Raw genomic sequence first — 19,556 nt, 5'->3', positions numbered from 1 at the left:
GCTGATCAGACGTCCAGCCTCCAGGACACAGGGAAAGATGGCCCCCCCGCAAGCAGGGGAGAGGACATCTTCCTGCCGTTTCAGCCCCAGGCCTGCGGTCCAGTTACGGCAGTTGGGCCGACACGCAGCCGTCCAAATGCAGTGGAGGAAGACTTGGAGCTGAACCCCAGTGGACCTGACCCCACCCCCTGTTCCCCCCCACTTGGCTCCACTGCACCACACACTGCCGGCTCTGCTGCCCTGCGCCCCTTCCTCCCGGTGTCCCGGGGCCTCCAGAGCCAGGGACAGACGGCGCTCCCCGCACCAAGGTCGGCCTCCAGCCTCACCTGGGATCCCCCCTCCCCTGCAGAATCCCCAGGGGGCTTTTGCAACACTGACGCCAACACACGCATCACATTCACGTCACACCAGCTTTTGGAAATAAAAGCCGAAGGTCGCTTTGCTGTAAAACACAGCACTGTGAGCATGACAGGCGAGTACTCGAAGTGGGGCGGCCGGCGGGGGCAGCGGGCGGCCGGCGGGGGCAGCGGGCCTCCGGTGGAGCTGCAGGGGGTGGGGCGGGCCGGCCGGGCCTCGCACGCAAGCCCGGGAGGGGAGGCGGCAAAAGTCTAAGAGGACTTCCTTTGTCCCTGTGAGCTCACCTGGACAGACAGGTCGTCTTGTGACAGCTGGTAATCACACGATTTCTTTAACTACAGGCCTCTTAATGCAGATGATGTGAGAAGTGCACCAGGCCTGATGCTCTCCCCAACCATCACCCCCAGGACTGCCGGTCAGAGGCTCTGAAGGGTCTCCCCGAGGCTCTGACTTCATAAGGTGCCTCCCCCTCCCTCCAGGAACCCGCGTGCGGATGCTTACCTAGGATCCATGTTTCCGACAGGTACTTGACCGTCTCCTTCTTCCTTCCTAGGGAGGGTCCGATGAAGATGCTGGCCTGGCGAGGGACCTGTGTGACCCGACCCCCGCAGAGCACGACCAGCTCCCCCAGCTTGGCTCTGGGGGGGTTGCTGGCCGGAGAGATGAACATGATCGGCTGGTCGGCAAACAGGGTTCCGCGGTACTGCCCGGCGCAAGACAGGCGTTCCTGGCGGCAGAGCTGTGGGGAAAGACGGGGGCGGGGGTTACTCTAGATCTCTTCACTGTCGAGAACAGGCTGACTGAAATAGGAAAGGCTGAGGTTGGGTTGTCTGTCCTCGACGGGTTCTGAGGATCCAGGGGTGATGCCAACATTTACGAGCAGATGACATTTTCTGCGGCAGCAAATTTACCAAGCAAATTTACAAGCAAAAAAAGAAAAAGTTTAGGCCTTTGATTTATTACAGATTCTAAACCAAATTATTGGAAAGCAATCAACTGTTCGGTTGAGCCAGGTGGACGGCCTCTGGGTCCTGAGTGACGGGAGGGCCGTGGAGGCAGGAGGCTCGCCCAGAGTGCCCGCTGCACGGGACCGCACCCTCCGCCCGGCTCAGGGCGCCCACAGCAGGCGGCATTAGCGCTGAGCTGCTCCATTCACCCCCGCCCGTCAGCAGGAGACCGAAAAGGGAGTCCTGGCCGTGTGCCCGCGGGCCAGGTGGGGCCTGAGGGCTGCGTGCTCGTGGGTGGGGACCGGCCTGGAGACGCTGCAGGGTTCAGAGCGGGTGGTGCGGCCTGCCCTGATGGGTCAGGGTTGGCGGCTGGCCTGGGGGCGGCAGGGAGGCCCCTGTGTTCTGACACACGGTACCAGGTACTGATTAAAGAAGGACTTCTCTACACGCAGATAGCCCCGGGGAGGTGGTCAGGGTTGGAGATTTCAACCCGTGAATTTCCCTGAGGACAGATCTGTGGCTCAGGGCAACTGCAGGTTTTGACGGGAGGTCTGTGGGAGGAGAGGGAGGCGCGCCTCAGAGGAGGGGGCACCCAAGGCCCAGAGGACGGGGGGTGACCAGCGTGACCCCAGGCAAGGCAGCAGAGGATGCCCTTCTCAGGCTGCCGCTCCGGCAAAAGCCCAGGAAGAGCTGCTCCTGCACTCGGCTTGCATGCTGCTTTCGTTTTCAGGAAAAGAAGATCCTACTCCAAAAAAAAGAAAAAAGGAAAAAGGTTCCACCACCAGTGAAGCGAATGTGATAAATTTAAATCCGGCCGTATACTCTCTTTTCCTACACCAACCTTGAATTTTGCCATAAGCTCTGATATATATCTTCCCTTCGACTCAGGAACTAACAGGGCAAATGACAATTCTACCAGTGTGGTACCTTCGTTCATGCCGTCAGTCACTCCCAACATCCCTGGGAGGCAAGTGGGGTGCTCCTTTAATTTTGCACATGAAGATACTGACATGGAAGAGATTTGCTTTGGTTAACTGTGAGCTGAGCTGCAGGAGAAAGCCCAAGACCCATAAACGCAGTGAGTCACGGGGCCACGCAGCCCTGCAGCTGGGGATCGAGAACCTCCCTCAAGTCGGATGCGGTCACACGTCGTCAAAGCTGGCTGTAGGAGGTGAGGACCAACACAGCAAAGGAACAGAGTCAGGGCACCCTTTCCAGCTTTCTGTTGCTCGAATCCACTCTGTCCTTTCCTCCTGAGCAGGGAGGCACCATCATTATCTGAGTGCTGACCTCTGCAGGGCCAGCTGTTCAAGGTGGGCGCCCCTTCCCCGCCGTGGGCAGGGGGAAGACTCAGGTTTGGGCCGAGCCCGCTGTGGGGACTCTCCTTACAAAGGCCTGTGTGAAGCTAGGCTGGAGTCTGGCCAGTGGGGCCTCAGGGCTGGTCTGCTGCGGGCGGCTTTTCCTCGCTCACTATAAGAGCAACTTCGGCCTGTCAACACAGGACACCCCGGATTCCCGAGGCTGAGAACAGCCAAGTGGGAAGACGGAACGGCGTGGACCTGGGAACGAGGGCCTCTAAGTCGGTAGCCTGACCAAACCAGGCCCCGTCTTCCTCTGTCTTTTTAATGTCAGCGGGGAAACCTCCTAACTTTTGTTTCTCTCCATATCCTCAGTTTAATCTCCCCCGCCAAAAAAAAAATTTTTAAGAGGTATTCTTAATTTTAATTGAAGTATAATTGAAGTTATATTAGAACCAGGTATGCATAGTGATTTGATATTTTCTTATATTACAAAATGATTACCAGATAGGCCTCATTATCATCGTCTGTTATCATACAAAGACAGAGTACATAGTTTTTGACCATTTTCCCCACACTGTACGTTTCATTCTCATGATTCACTTATTTTGCAGCTGGAAGCTTGTACCTCTCCATCCCCCACCACTCCCCAGCTTACCTCATCCACTCCCTTCCCACCACAGCTGCCCATTCAGCAGCCACAAGTTTGTTTCTGTATCTGTGCCTCTGTTACTGTTTTGATTTGTTTGTTCACTTGTCGTCTTAGTTTCTATATGAGTGATACCACATGATATTTCTCTCTCTCTGTATGACTTATTTCACTTAGCATAATACCCCTTAGATTATTTCTCATGACTGAGTAATATTCCATTGTGTGTACACATATCCCACATCTTTAGCCACTTGTCTGTGGACACATATGTTGCTTCCATATGATGAGGGTATTATACATTCTCTTTGGAAAACAAATGTCTTTTGACTGGTGCTCTGTGATGACCTAGAGGGTGGGATAGGGGCAGGGTGGGAGGGAGGTTCAGGAGCCAGGGGAAATATGTATACCTGTAGCTGATTCGTCCCATTGTACAGCAGAAACTAACACAACGTTGTAAAGTTTTCCAATTTTTAAAAAATGATCATAGCACAGTAACAGTATATAACTTTAAATACCTTTTGAGTATCCACCCATAGTATTAACTGGTTAATTGGAACGAGGTTCCTATGCAAAGCAAGCAGTCTGGCAGGGTTAGGCCCAATGGTAATGACTTTGGGATAGGACTGGTGGTGGAAGGCAGGCCTTTCATTCATAAACTTTACTATTCTTTACATTTTAAAAGCACAAACTACTTCCATAAATGTGTCAGAACTTCAGTGGCAGAGGTATGAAAAAATATCTACCAAACAAGTTAGTACATCCACTTTACAAAATAGCATAAATCTGAGGCAGAGCTTGGAAAAGACAAGAGCCAGAGACTGTTCTGTCTTCTAATCGAGTCCCCATCCCAACCACCATTCTTCCATATTTCAACTCCGTAAATTATGCTGCCAGGGGCAGGCTGACATGGAAAACTACTACCATCTGCTGAGAACGCTGGAAGCAGCTATATTAAGATTTCCAAATGTAACTGATGCATATTCCTCCCCTTTCCTAGGATTTTATGACTGATCAGATAACAGTAACATACCGAGTAAATGCCAAGTGCCAACTTGAACTTCCAGTTTCTCTTCTGCACCAACATCTAACAAGTGATTTTCGCGTTTATAGCCACACTGGAGTCCTTCCTTATATTTTTGTAGCTAGGTTTCAGAACCTAACACCAGAAGACGTGAGTAAACACCGTAAAGGAAAAACATTCCAAAGAGCAATTTGAATTGCTTCTCTTTTCTGGGATCCTTGACAGTAAGACTTGAGAACCAATCATTCTGATTCAGACACTCAAGGACATCAAAAGAGAGCGTGAGACTCACAAAACGATCACAGACTGTAACAGTTATATGGGTTATCAAAGATTATTAACGATAGCATAAGAGCTAACATAACTAAGCTAAACCACCTTTAGGCAGTGGTGGTGGTGGTGCAGTCGCTCAGTCGTGTCCAACTCCTACGACCCCATGGACTGCAGCCCTCCAGGCCCCTCCATCCATGGGACTCCCTAGGCAAGGACACTGGAGTGGGCTCCCAGTTCCCTCTGCAGGGGATCCTCCCCGACGCAGGAATCGAAACCGCATCTTCTGCGTTGCAGGCAGACTCTCCACTGCCTGAGCCACCAGAGAAGCCCAGCTTTAGGCAGAAACTCGCTCAAATGATGAGAGACAGCGCGTGCGCGCGTGTGTGTATGTGTGTGTGTGTGTGTGTGTCTGTGTGTGTGTGTCTGTGTGTGTGTGTCTGTGTGTGTGTCTCTGGGGGGACTTCCCAGGTGACTCAGTGCAGGAGACGCGGCCTCCATCTCTGGGCTGGGAAGGATTCCCGCCCAGGGAGCCCCATGCCAGAGGGGCCTGGCAGGCCGCAGTCCGCAGGGTCACAGAGAGTCAGACACGACTGAAGGGACTGAGCACGCACTCTCTCTGGGAGGTCAAAGGTCTCTGCCACCCAGGGTCAGTCCCCAGCGTGTCTTCCACGTCCAGTGGTGCCGAGACCCCCCGCTGACCCTCGCTAGCAGCTCAGGTCTGGAGTCTGCCACCACGGCTGTCCCAGGCAGAGGGCTCCCTTGGACCGAGCCCCCACCTACTCCAAAGAGGCTAGGAACGTCAGGTGTGGAGGAGTTGACCGTCTGAGGCTTAAGACAGCCTTGGCCCAGCTGCAGGCCTCTGAGACAGAGACAGAGAAGTGGAGGGAAACAGCTTGAAAGGGTCCAAAAGCAGAGCCCTGTCCAACACCAGTAAAGGTTCTCCTCCCACCCCAAGCACAAACATACCATCCCCGCTCCTCCTTCCCCCGCTGCGTAAGCCCCAGGCTGACACCACACCGGGCCAGCTCCCTGTCCAGGGCAGTATGCAGGCGGCCTGACGCACAGGGGCCGGCTCCCTCCGTGATGGGGTGAAAACAGCCCTAGCGGGGCCCCCGCCCCCGTCAGACAGGCGTCCAAGGGGCGCTCTTCTCCCAGCTCCAGCCTTCTCACTGTGCTTTGGGAAACAGAAACCCAAGTGCTTCAAAGAGCTCTCGTTGCCCTGAGGACAGACCTGAGTCCCCAGCAGAGTCCCCGGTGAGGAGCGGCCGTGGGGCCAGCGGGAGGCTCCAGGGTGTCTCAGAAGCAGCTGCGCGCTTCGACGAGGGGAGTGTCCATACCACGCACGCTCACCGTGCCCCTCACCTCGGATCATCCAGTGGAAGAGCCCGGCCTCGACGGGGCCACTGACCTCTGCGGGAGAGCCAGCTGTGTCTCCTGCAGGAAGGGTCGCTGGGTGCGACCAGACACTCTCCGCAGGCAGCTCTGTGAAGTGTCCCCTGTGAGCCTACAAGGGCCAGAGCTTCTCTGCTGGACACTGAGCCCGGCCAGGCCCTAGCTACTGGGGACACCCACCAGCAACAAGAGGGCTCCTGCATGCAGGCAGCTGAAACAGAAGGTGCTGGTCAGGGAGCCAGGACATGGCCAGCAGCCTGTACCCCGCTTGCCACTGGGTGTGGAGGTGCTTGTTCAGGCCAGTGTCAGCAACTCGGTGATGGAAGTGTTTCCTCGGCCACGAGGGTGGGTCCCAGCTCCACCTGATACGTTAGCCAACAGTAGATCTCCAGTAATGATCCTCTCTCTGACTGATAGGAGGGAGAGGCAATGGGAAAAGAACCCAGCAGGACTCCTTGGGTGCTCCTCTGATGACCCTCCAACTCTAGAACCACCTCAGCTGCAGGGATGGGGAGCGGCAGGCACTCAGGCCGGCTGCTCTGTCAAGGAAATCCCCAAGGAGCAGGCTGCTTCAGAACCGAGAAGCTGGCAGCTGCACAGGTCGGGGAGCTCTCGAACATTGAGCGAGGAGCGACATGGCCTGGCAGAGAAGATCTCACTCACCCGGGAAGGCAGCATGTGGCGGGGAAAGCCCAGGAGTTCTACCCGAGTGAACTGCGTGAGCCAGAGGCCCAGGGACCAGCCAGAGGGGGCCCTCTTACCTCCGCCCCGATGCTGTGTCTGCTCTCAGAGATGTCTCAACTTTTCAGTTACTTTTTGTTGGGATTTTTGTTTCCAGAATCCCAAGCATCCAGATGCTACAGTTCTCATGACCCTGCCACTTATCAGAGGTAACAGTCTGCGTGTATTTTTCTAAATTCTACACAATACACACACATACTAGGGACAGAGTTTTGCCTTAATCAAGGATCCATCTTGGTATACAGAAAAGCAGTAACTCAAACCTGTTTTTTTAACCCAGTGGAAAGGACCCGTGTGGGCCTTTCTCACGTTTAGAGTGTGACTTCAGAGCTAATTTGATTCTTCTTCTTCCGCCCACATTTATTGAACGCTTACTGTCTACCAGGCACGTGCAAGGTGCCAGGAAGCAAAGCTGATTAAGTCGCAGTCCCTGAGCTCAGTTTAAAGCATGTACTGCAAAAGTCAGTAAATGGAAATATTTCCATTTATTTATTCAGCTTGAAATCAGAGGAAGCAAAGAATTAGAAGGATCTGATTCTTCACTCAAAATAACTGAGGCTACGTGCTTGTTGACTTTCCAGTCCTAAGTAAAACAATTTTCTGGGGAAGTTTAATCAAGATTTAGGTTATTTAAAATTAAAAGTTAATTTGGAAACTTACCCTCCAGACATACTCTCTGATGTACATAGGGACGTGCATGTATAGGAGGTCATTGCCATGGAAATGGTGGTGACTGGCAAGGTTTATTTATATTATAAATATAACAGGACACATGATTCTGCCTACTGCTGAGCTTTAGCTAAGGTCATTTCAGGAGGTGGGAGGTTTTAAGAATGGGATACTCCCCCAGCACCCCCTTTGTTATTCCCCAGCCCCCCAGGGGTTTTGCTCCGTGAGTCCTTGTGATCGATGGGCCTCAGAAAACTCAGTGCGGCCAGAGTGCCCCAGAGCCCACGCTCAGCGTAGAAGGTACAGGTCATGCGTTTGCTACTGAGATGCTGCCCAAAGGGTCTGATCGAGGCAGTCTAGCAACTTTCCTCTCCAGCAAAGCAACGTTTTGTCCCCACTGAAAGTATTAGTTGTTGAGTTGTGTCTGACTGTTTGCGACCCATGGACTGTAGCCCACCAGGCTCCTCTGTCCGTGGGATTTCTCAGGCAAGAATACTGGAGTGGGTAGTCATTCCCTTCTCCAGGGGATGTTCCCGACCCAGGGATCGAACCCACGTCTCCTGCATTGTAGGCGAGTTCTTTACCATCTGGGCCACCCAGGGGGAAGCCCCTGTCCCCACTGGCACGTTGTAAAAACAGAGCTGAGGACTGTGAGGCAGCGGGCAGTGCAGGCTAAGAGAGCAGCGGAAAAGGCTCTGCGTCCTCTCTGACCATGCTCCCTGCGGCCTCACCCCGACGCCTGCCTGCACCTCAAGATGGAGCAGGAAAGCATCAAAGGCGCAGATTTAAGTCAACGTGCTGTTGATTAATTTCCCTGCCTTCTCAGTCCCTTAAGGATGGCAATTCCGGGGAATCGGATGTAAATCCTAACTCAGATTCAGACTTTTCAGCACACACCAAATGCAGCCAACTGCCTGAAAAAGAGTCTGGGCAGGGCCTGGGGGCATTGCTGCAGGCGCCGCTCAGTGGCGTGTCACCTTTTCCCGCAGAGATGACCAGCTTTATCCGCGCTGACCTAAAAGGTTTTGACTAAACAAGGCTAAAAGGTAACTTTAAAAAAAATCAGAAGGAAATGACAATCTCCTCCAGAATTCTTGCCTGGAAAGTTCCATGGATGGAGGAGCCTGGTGGACTACAGCTCATGGGGTCTCAAAAGAGCTGGACACGACTGAGCGACTAACACTATCACTTTTCTTTCAACTCTTACATCAGTGTAAAATGAACATTTAACATGTGTCCATTTTATTTAACTGTTAAGAGAATGCTATACTGGTTCAAAGGAGAACCAGATAACACACATACAGATGAGAAATACTGAAGTGAAGTTGCAAACGGGCCAAAAAAATTGGCTGTCCCGTGGCAGAGAGGGACAGAATTCACTCCGAGCCCACAGACAGGAACTGTGTGCGATGCGAACAGGTTGCGTTTACGGCTTAGAGTTGTGGAACAGCTCGGAGGGAATGACAGCTGGGATCGGATTACTCGGTTAAGAAGGGCAGTTCTCCAGCGAAGGACAGTTTTTCCCTTACAGAACCCAGGAGGTTGGTTTAGAAGAAATCATGGAAGAAAAGGGGATTAAGTGGAGTCTGCTGACAGCTCTGGACGAAAGGAGCCTCTAGAACAAGACAGGCTGGCACTCAGGGTGAACTTGGGCCAGAGTTCGGCAGCGTTCCTGTTTTCCTCTGTGAATGGTGACCTAAAAGGATCACTACGCACGCGGATACGTGCAAGGCTGCGTGTGCACATAGGTGACGAGAGGACAGTGTCATGAGGGGGAGCCTTTCTCTGTCACTAACTCTTTGACCCCTGGATTGTAAACGAGCAGGGCCATTAACTGAAAGACACCCTATGTAAGGTTTTCATTTTATATGAAAGTGAAAGCCACTCAGTCACGTCCGACTCTTTGTGTCCCCATGGCCTACACAGTCCACAGAATTCTCCAGGCCAGAATACTGGAGTGGGTAGCCTTTCCCTTCTCCAGGGGATCTTCCCAACCCAGGGATCGAACCCAGGTCTCCTGCACTGCAGGTGGATTCTTTACCAGCTGAGCCACAAGGGAAGCCCAAGAATACTGGAGTGGGTAGCCTACCCTTTCTCCAGGGGATCTTCCCAACCCAGGAATCAAACGGGGGTCTCCTGCACTGCAGGCGGATTCTTTACCAGCTGAGTTACTAGGGGAAGACACCCTAGCTCTGCTTTTAAAAATGTTGCCTTTGCATCTGGGTCTTCATGAAGAAAGCTATCCTGACTTAACAGCTCAGAACCTTCCGGTCTGTTCATGCAGAAGTGAGTCAAGGCGGGCACAGTTTAGAGAGCAAGGCTGAGCGGAGCACCCCCGTCCGTGGTTTCTGGCTTCAGCGAGCCCTGCGATGCATCGCGTACCCTGAGCACATGCGGGAGGGGCTGACGGTTCATTTACTCCAGACGTGGGTGATGGAGCTCATCAGCAATCCTGCTTCTCCCTGCAGGCAGGGCTCACTCTGGACGGCAGTGTCCACAGGCACTTCTGAGCTGCGCGTGGAAAAGGAGGCACAGACCCTTTAGCCTGGCGCTCTCACGGGACGGTCAGGGCGGTGGCCTTTTCCTGCTTTGCCTGAGATCGCACACCACCGCAGTGAGGAGTCAGGCCCCAAAGTCCTCGCCGCGCCCTCCCCACCATTCATGCGGCCTCTGCTCCTCACGGCCACAGAGGGTCCGGGACCCCCATCTGTGTGGTGAGTCACACCTGCCCAGACAGAGGATGCACTTGCTCATTTTAGTAACAGTAACGTAACCAAAGGGCTGACAACGCACTGTGGAGTGTAGTTCTGATTGGCCAGATGTTAGTAGACCACAGAATCCCTAATTTCTGCCTCCCCCCGCCCCCGCCCAATTCCCTGTGCTTCCAGTGGGTATGCAAATCTATGTATGTTAAAACGTACAGACCTAGACAACAAAGAGAGTCATGTTCAGGGTTAATATGAAAGATTGAATAACAGTGAAAACACACACCTTTTCAGCATTACATCTGTCTCTGTGTTGTTTTTCCTCCAAGGACAAAAGTGCGCCTTCTCCCTCGGGCCTTTTCTGAAGGTGCCCTGTAGCATGCTGCCAGCCACAGGCCCGCACCCCTGGGAGTCGCCCGTGCCAGTGGGCTCACACGGCAGCTGGGGGAGGCGGGGCGCTGCAGAGGTTTCCGGGGAGAGCACCTCAGTGTGATGGCTCATTCTGTGCATCCTGGCGGGGCGGGGGACGCCCAGAGGGCTGAGGGACGTGACTTCTGGGTGTGTCTGGGAGGGTGTCCCTGGACGTTCTGATCCTTTGGGGGCCTAAGTAGAACAAACAGGCAAAGGGATGGCGCGGCTGTTCCCTGTGCAGTGCGGCTGTTCCCTGCGCTGTGCAGGGCCGTCCGCACTCCTCGGTCCCGCCTAGGACTGTGTCGAACCTCCTGACCCTGCATCTGTCTGCTCTGCGTGTTGAAATGTGCGTCTGTCTGTCCTGCTGGTTCTGCCTCTACAGGACCTGTGCACACGGCTGAGTGGCGGAGGAGGAGCAGGGTGGGCCGGGCAGAGAGAGGACGCCCGCCAGAGAAACCCGTCAGGTGGGAGGGCAAGCCGGTGCGCTCTGCCTCTATATTTGTCAACAATAACAAGAAGGTGAAATCACAGTTGAAATAGCTAAGGATGCCAACCGCAGAAGGGGCGGCTCCAGGGGGCACACATGGTGCCAGGCCCTGTGTCAGGGTCCAGGAAGGGGCTGAGCTGGTGGGGGTCCCTAGGTGGGGCGGCCAGGCTGAGGACAGGTGCCTGGGTGCTGAGCCCATAGCTGCTCAGGGGAGGGGATGGCAGAGCCAGGCAGTGGGCGCTTCCGCTCTGCGCTGTGCCCTCTGGCTGGTCCATTGTCTTGGGGTACGGCAGAACTGGGCACCAGAAAGGATCCTGGAGACCCTCTCAGCCATGGCGCGCCTTGCCTTCTGCGGGTGAGGAAACCGAGGACTTGGGGACCCGGGTCCTCATCTGAAGTCAGAGCAGAGCCTTCCCATGCGCCGAGGTGCAGAGCCCGCTGACCGCCCACCCTGACCCACGGTGAGCTTGCCTGCCCGGCGGCTGGGGCCCCGGGGCCCACCCCTCTCCTCCTCTGCTGGTCTGTTCACGAGTCCATCTGACAATTCGCGGGTCTGTCAGGCTAGTGAACAAAGACACACATGGAAGGACACGGTGTTTGCTTCCACAGGATGTCCTAGAAATTCCAGCAGGACACGGCACGCCACCTCGTGGGATGGGACAAGAGCCGGGCAGGCTTCATGGCGGCGGCGTGTGACTCAGAGGTGGTGGGACGGCACGCGCTGGCGCGAACCGCTTGGGATCACGGGGGTGATGTGTGTGGGAGCAGGCATCCGCAGCAACAGAAGCTGGCTTTTAAAAGTCTGTACGAAGGCAATGAGGCTGGGTAAGCAGGCACAGACGGGTCAGGATTCTACAGCACGACATCAAGTTAGGGGGAGCTATGAGAGCCCCGAGCAGAGAGGTCGTGGACTCCAGATGTCAGAAGACCACGCTGCAGACGGTGCGCAGGGGCTGAGACCAGGACAGGAGACTATGAGGAAAGGACAGCAAGAATTCCAGCAAGAAACGAAGGAGGGCGGGGGTGGGGAGGGCCTGGACTCCAGAGGCGACGAGGTTGCAACCCAACGGGAGTCCTGTCCCGTCACAAGCTGCCTGGTCCAGGGCGGGGGTAAGAGACCACGCGCGACTGTAGGAAAGGCGGGCTGCTGAAGTTTCACAGGTTCTGGTAAACAGTGCCTCTCCCCCTGACTTCAGTAACAGCTGTCTGACGGAGGAGAGCAAAACCACTTCCATCGTGCATCCAGCCGCCTGGACGCAGACCTGCGGTCCTGTGAGCTTCCAGTCCTGCGCCGTGACGGCGGAGGAGGCACCCGCAAGGCCACAGCTGGCCCGGGGCCCGGGAGGGCGCCCCGCACCCCACTGGACACCCCCAGTGTGCCCGGCTCTCTCGGGGAGGGGCGGGCACGTGTCTCCAGCAGGGGCCTCGGTGGCTCCGCATATCCTGCAGGCCAATGGCCTGGGTGACACCCCGCTCTGGAGGAGCCAGCTCAGGAAACAGACCCCCGTGCTGCCTCAGAGGAGAGACAGGGGACCCCAAGGTGACTGTGGAAATGAGGCAGAGTTAGAAGGGTCACCTTCTACAACTGTCAGAGCCTATACCTGACCACAGGAGACGTGCCAACCCGATCCCAGGTGAAGTGAGCTGGCTGGAGAGAGGGAACAAACCGTGTCTGCAGTCCTGGGGGTTTCTTAAAGAGCTAAAGAAACACAGGACACACACACCATAAACAATTCTGATATCTGCCTGAAAACCGTAGGAAAACATAATGACCCCTCAAGCTCTGCGTAAATCCCCACAGTTTTTAATGGAGAAACTGTCCTTGTTTCTCTCTGCAGCTTCTGGACCCTGTCCCCAGGTTAGCACTTCCTGTCAGTTCTGAGCATTGAGTTTTCAGGCTCCCCGTCCGTGACCTCTCCTGTGCCCTCGGTTCCTGGGATCCCTTTTCTTGGTGCACCTGTCCACTCCCGGCCACAGACCCCGCTCCATCCACGCTCACGCTGCCCACCTGCCTGTCCTGGCGCCTTTGGCTTCTCACTCACAGTCACCCTGCGGCGCCCTCTGCCCTCCAGGACGGCCTTACCATTCACGGGCAGTGGCTGTGCTTTTCCCGAGATAACCCGGCCCTGTCTCAACCTGGCCAGCCCCCCGGGAACTGGCCCCTGGGGGCAGCAGCCCACCGACGTGCCCCTCCATCTCTCCCCTCTCTCCTCTCACGTTCAGTCCTGCGGCCCAGACGCGTTGCCATGAAGGACCCCGTGCGACCCCAGCGCCCAGCACCTGCTCCCGGGGTCTGCTCGCCGCACCTGCCCTCCCTGGCCTCCGTCTCGCTGCGTTTCTCAGCATCCCCCGCACAAGCCCGGCCGTGTCCACACTGGTGCCTCCGTCCTCACGAGCGCCCGAGTGCCCGCTCCCTGCTGCTTCTCCTCTCTGAGCAGCCTCGTCAGGGCCAAGAGGATCCTGCCCTGTGGAGGCCTGCAGTTTTGTCGGACCCTGAGCTAGCAGGCCTGTAAACAGCAGCCAACCACACGCTGTGCACCCTGATCCCAGACGCCGGGGAACACTGGAGCACAGACAACTTAATGTACGTGATCAGAGAGGGCTCTACCCGACACGGAGAACCCGGTTTGAAAGGGTGAAGGAAAACTGAAAAGTCATGGACAAAGACGCCTAAGTGTAATGAGCGCCTTCTTTGTCTCGGTTCGCCTGGCTGCTGCTGCTGCTGCTAAGTCGCTTCAGTCGTGTCCGACTCTGTGCAACCCCACAGACAGCAGCCCACTAGGCTCCACCGTCCCTGGGATTAGTGGTCCCCAAATGCTGATGGCAGAGCACAGAGCTGCCCTCATCAGAGGGAGTCTCCGGCAGGGTCTCCTATGTAGTTATTCTACCCTGTAATACATCTGCTTGGTTTGCTGTTAACATGTTTTAAATTACTTCTCACTGAGTAAAATAACACACACGGGACAGACCGGGCTCAGAGCTCTGTGTAAGAAGCACAGGTGCGCGAAGACCTAAAAGAAGCACGCTGCTCAAAGCTGCTTGCGTTTACGGGGAGACACTCCTACGCGGAAGCGACGATTGGAGCCCCGCTTCTCCATCTCGCTGGTGAGCGGGGCAAGGCAGGCGTGCGCGGAGAGCGGATGGGTGAGAACAGAGCCCAGGACCCCGGCTCCCGGGTCCCCACGGGGTGATGCCGGGCTGGGCTGGACGAAGGCGACGGTGGTTAAATCCAGGATGTGTGCCCCTGAGCTGTGGCTTGTGCGAGCGGGTGATTCCCAGGGGTGGGGGTGCACAGGAGCCCATAGCCATGGGGTGAACGGCTCAGAACAGCATCTGACAGAGGACACCTCCTCCTTCTGGGTTCTCAGCACCTCTCCACGTGTGGCGGCATCCCCTCCCTGCTCTGAACACTGTGCGTGGCCCGGGCCCCGTCACCCACGGGGCTCTCCCTCGGCCCGGCCGCTTCCCTCTGGGCCTGAGGCCCTGAGCACAGCTCGCGGCCCAGATGCCCAGCAGCTCCCCGCCGCCCTCCCTGCGCACCTGCCCTGGGCTCTGGGACCAGTGCTGCCCTGCTGGCTCTGTTCGGGTGCGCGGGGCGCTCAGCATGACTAAACTCCGCTTTTCGCCCCAGCCGCATCCCACTAAGTAACAGCTTACTCAGAGCCTACTGTGCATGTCTCCTCTGAACCTGGGAGGTGAATTACCTCGTTGCATCCTTGAAATGAGCTTATGGAAGAGAGACTGTCACTGTTTCCAGCTCACGGCAGAAAATAAAGCAGAGAGAGGGAACAAGGTCACAGAATGAGGACGTGAAGGGACCCTGGAGTCTGACCCAGGCAAGCGACATTCTGGGTACTCACACCCCGCTGCTTTCAGAGTCTCTCTCCTCTCCTCCCCTTCACGCCGCCTGGGGGCTGGATCTCACTCCCAGCCGCATCGCCGCCCCAGCAGGGCTTCAGGAGGCTCTGTTCCGGTGACTCAAGTGTCCTCATCACTCACAGTTTTCTTTTTTAAAGTGGAGGTATTAAATGTTAAGTGGACAAAGTGCACTAACCTTAAGTCCCAGCCCAGGCTTTGACACACTCATTTACCTGTGTAACCATGGCCACCGAGGTGGTGACAGTCTCCAGGCGCGGGGACGGCTCGCTTGTCTGTCGCCCTCACCCCAGAGACCCACCACCACCCTCAGCACCGACACGACCCCTGTCCTGAGCTTTGTCACCCCCCTCGCCTCCTGTCTGCACCTCAAGTACGACAGAGGCGCGTACTCTGGCTTCGGGTTCCTTCTGCTCACCATGCTGCCTACACACACACACACAAACACACACCCACACACACATTCACCCACCCACACACATCCACACACACCCACACCCACACACACCTACGCATACACACACATTCACCCACCCACACACATCCACACACACACACACACACCCACACACACCTACCCATACACACACATACACCTATACACACCCACACCTACCCCCCACACACATACACCCACACCCACACACATACACACCTACACCCACCCACCCACACACACATACACCCACACACACCCACACCCCCTCACACACCCCCCACACACTCACCCCCCCACACCCACCCACACACCCCCACACACACCCACACACATACACACACACCCACACACATACACACACACACACCCACACACACACACACTCACCCACACCCATACAAACCCACACACACCCACACCCACACACACACACACCCACCCACACCCACACCCCTTCAGTGGCTTCCCATTACTTGGAACAAAACCAGAACTCCGCAAATTCTTTCCATGGACCAGCCGCTACTCCTAAGTGCAGCCAAATCTCCCCCTCCCCTCACTCCCCATCTCTGGTTCGCCACACCAGTCTCCTGCCAGCCTCCCTCTGCCCGCAGGGCCTTTAACATGCTGCTGTGGTCTAAGTGTTTTATAAATGCTAACTTTTAGTAGACATACAGATGACCAACAGTCACGTGACAAGATGCTCAACACTGATAATTATTAGAAAAATGCAAATTAAAAATACAATGAGGTATCACCTCACACTGGTCAGAACAGCCATCACTGAAAAGTCTAACGAATCGTAAATGCTGGAGAGGGTGTGGAGCAAAGGAAACCCTCCTACAGTATTGGTGGGAAGGTAAATTGGTGCAACCACTATGGAGAACAGTATGGAGACAGTTCCTTAAAAAACTAAGAACAGAAGTACCATATGATCCTGCAATCCCACTCCTGGCCATATATCTGGAGAAGACCATACTTTGAAAAGACACACAGATCTCAATGTTCCTTGCAGCACTATTTACAGTGGCCAAGACACGGAAGCAACCTAAACGTCCATCAACAGATGAATGGATAAAGATGGGGTGTACACACACAACGGAATATTACCCAGCCATAAAAAGAATGCAGTAATGCCATGTGTACCGACATGGGCGGGCTCAGAGATCACACTAGTGAAGTCAGACAGAGGAAGACAAATACCGCACGGCAGCACTCACATGCAGAATCATGGGGCTCTCCGGCAAGAACGCTGGAGTGGGTTGCCACGCCCTCCTCCAGGGCATCCTCTCGACCCAGAGACTGAACCTGGGAAGCAACCCCCTCTCCACCCCTAACTGATCCAAACACACTTATTTACAAAACAGAAAAAGACCCACAAACATAGAAAACAAACTTATGGTTAGCAAAGGGGACAGTAGGGGTGGGAGGGCTTTAAATTAGGAGTTTGGAATTAACATATACACACCGCTATCTGTAAAGCAAACAACAAGGACCTACTGTGCAGCACAGGAACTATACTCGATATAATAACCTACGATAAGAGAAGAATCTGAAACAAAGAATGCACAGATGTCCATGCAAAACTGAATCACTCTGCCATACACCTGGAACTAACACTACATTGTAAACCAACTGACGTGAAAAGTAATACTCTCAATCCTCATAAAAACTGAACGAGGCAGGTGCTATATTATTCTCCCGTTTGATATGAGAGACTGATGGCGTGGAAAGGAAGTAGGCTGCTGGAGGTCAGGAAGCTAACAGGTGCGGGGTTGGTGGGAGCTTCGCCGGCCTTGGGGCTGCACTGCTTCCCGAGCTCCCGCAGGGTGCACACCCGCCCCTCCAGGCAAGGAGCCTGGCCAGAGGGCGCTCAGCACAGCTGCAGGGGTGAGCAAGCGCCAGCTCTTCCTTTCGGAGGACATACACCTTAGAGCTTTCTGGAGGCCACGCACGCGTATGTACATGTACATGTATACCTGTGTGCATGTCAGAGGATGAAATGGCTGGACGGCACCACCAAGGCGACAAACAGGAACTTGGGCAGAGTCCGGGAGACAGTGGGGAACAGGGCCGCCGGGTGTGCTGCGGTGCATGGGGTCCCAGGGAGCTGGACACAGCTGGGCGACAGAACAGCACAGCACAGCACAGCACAATGCCCGCTACTCAGCCGTGCTCAACTCTTCGTGACCCCACAGACTGTTGCCCACCAGGCTCCTCTGTCCAGGGGATTGTCCAGGCAAGAGTACTGGAGTGGGTTGCCATTCCCTTCTGCAGGGGATCTTCCTGACCCAGGGATCCAACCCAGGTTCCCAGGTTCCCCATGTTATGGGCAGATTCATTACCTCTGGGCCACCAGGAAAGTATATATATATTTTTTGTTTGTTTGTTTGTTTTTTCTCTTCTGAGGATCCATTCCCTGACCAGGGATCAAATCCTGGCCCTGTGCATTAGGAGTGCAAGGTCTTAGATACTGAACCACCAAGGAAGTCCTTATGTACATGTGTTTATAATGTTGTCTTGACTACAACAAACTCTGGAAAATGCTTAAAGAGATGGCAATACGAGACCACCTTACCTGTCTCTTGAGAAATCTGTATGCAGGTCAGGAAGCAACAGTTAGAACTGGACATGGAACAAACAGACTGATTCCAAATAGGAAAAGGAGTATGTCAAGGCTGTATATTGTCACCCTGCTTATTTAACTTCTATGCAGAGTACATCATGAGAAACGCTGGACTGGAAGAGGCACAAGCTGGAATCAAGATTGCCGGGACAAATATCAATAACCTCAGATATGCAGATGACACCACCCTTATGGCAGAAAGTGAAGAGGAGCTAAAAAGCCTCTTGATGAAAGTGAAAGAGAGTGAAAAAGTTGGCTTAAAGCTCAACATTCAAAAATTAACATCATGGCATCTGGTTCCATCACTTCATGGCAAATAGATGGAGAAACAGTGGAAACAGTGTCATACTTTATTTTTTGGGGCTCCAAAATCATGGCAGATGGTGATTGCAGCCATGAAATTAAAAGACGCTTCCTCCTTGGAAGGAAAGTTATGACCAACCTAGATGGCATATTAAAAAGCAGAGACATTACTTTGCCAACAAAGGCCCGTCTAGTCAAGGCTACGGTTTTTTCCAGTGGTCATGTCTGGATATGACAGCTGGACTATAAAGATGCTGAGTTCAAAGAATTGGTGCTTTTGAACTATGGTGCTGGAGAAGACTCTTGAGAGTCTCTTGGACTGCAAGGAGATCTAACCAGTCCATCCTAAAGGAAATCAGTCCTGAATATTCATTGGAAGGACTGATGTTGAAGCTGAATCTCCAATACTTTGACCACCTGATGTGAAGAACTAACTCATTTAAAAAGACCCCGATTCTGGGAAAGATTGAAGGCGGGAGGAGAAGGGGATGACAGAGGATGAGATGGTTGGATGGCATCACCGACTCAATGGACAAGAGTTTGAGTAAGCGCTGGGAGCTGGTGATGGACAGGGAGGCCTGGTGTGCTGCAGTCCATGGGTTTGCAGAGTCAGGCACGACTGAGCGACTGGGCTGATGATGTTTCAGTGGAAAAAAGCTGTTTCTTGTGAGACGCGGCAGCTCTGTTCCTGACTCAGTTTTACATGCTCCTCCCCAGCCTCTGTTCCATGCATCTGAGGCCGTCTACTGTAGTACCATCTGTGATATAAACCACCTTCCAGCAGCTCCTGTTATCGTCTCAGTCACTCAGTCTCCAAACTTCAGGAAGACCTTTGGCTTCTCTACCTGCAACGACTGCCTCGTCACCTCCCTGCACGGTTCGCGTCCCCAGGGCCAGCGTAGTCTGGGCTCTGGGGAGAACCTGGGTTTCGGGTCAGCTGTCATTGAGTGTGAGTGGCCCCCAGGTCTCTGTGTCTACCAGCTTAAATAATCATTGCGCCTGCTTGGCAGAGAGGCTGGAAGGCAGAGCGAAGGTCGGAGCAGCACCGCCGGGCTCCCCGGGAGGGTGCTGCTGATGCATCAGCGCTCGGTGGGGACCTGCCTCCTCTCCCCACGCCAGCACCGGCGGCAGGACGCCTAGGGGTCTGGTGGACCTAAGCAGGTGACTAGGGGTCCTGGCTGTGGAGACTGGGGAGGCGGCAGTTGTTAAAATTAACAGGTGAGATATTCAACAAGAATCGCCATTTGCTGAGCATTTGCATACAACACACTTGCTCAAGTATTCCAGCTGTGTTCCAGGAAGCACCCCTTTTAATTGCTACAAAAGTCCCGTGAGGTGGAGCCAATCCCTCGCTCCGTTCTG

General features: G+C 54.5%; 1 protein-coding gene across 5 annotated transcripts in view; it reads right to left on the bottom strand.

Annotated features, from left to right (window-relative positions):
- Positions 1 to 19,556, bottom strand: part of MCPH1 (microcephalin 1) — a 225,654-nt gene that overhangs the window by 10,197 nt on the left and 195,901 nt on the right. For all 5 annotated transcript variants that reach the window (XM_040243213.1, XM_040243210.1, XM_040243212.1 and 2 more), the window contains one exon: positions 859 to 1,096. In XM_040243213.1, the coding sequence (XP_040099147.1) occupies positions 859 to 1,096 (238 nt within the window). The remainder of the gene's footprint in view (positions 1 to 858; positions 1,097 to 19,556) is intronic.

This window comes from Oryx dammah, unplaced genomic scaffold (genome assembly GCF_014754425.2).
Source record: "Oryx dammah isolate SB20612 unplaced genomic scaffold, SCBI_Odam_1.1 HiC_scaffold_7, whole genome shotgun sequence".
Lineage (NCBI taxonomy): Eukaryota > Metazoa > Chordata > Mammalia > Artiodactyla > Bovidae > Oryx > Oryx dammah.
Note: the sequence above shows the minus strand (reverse complement) of the source record. Positions and strands in the feature narration are given on the sequence as shown.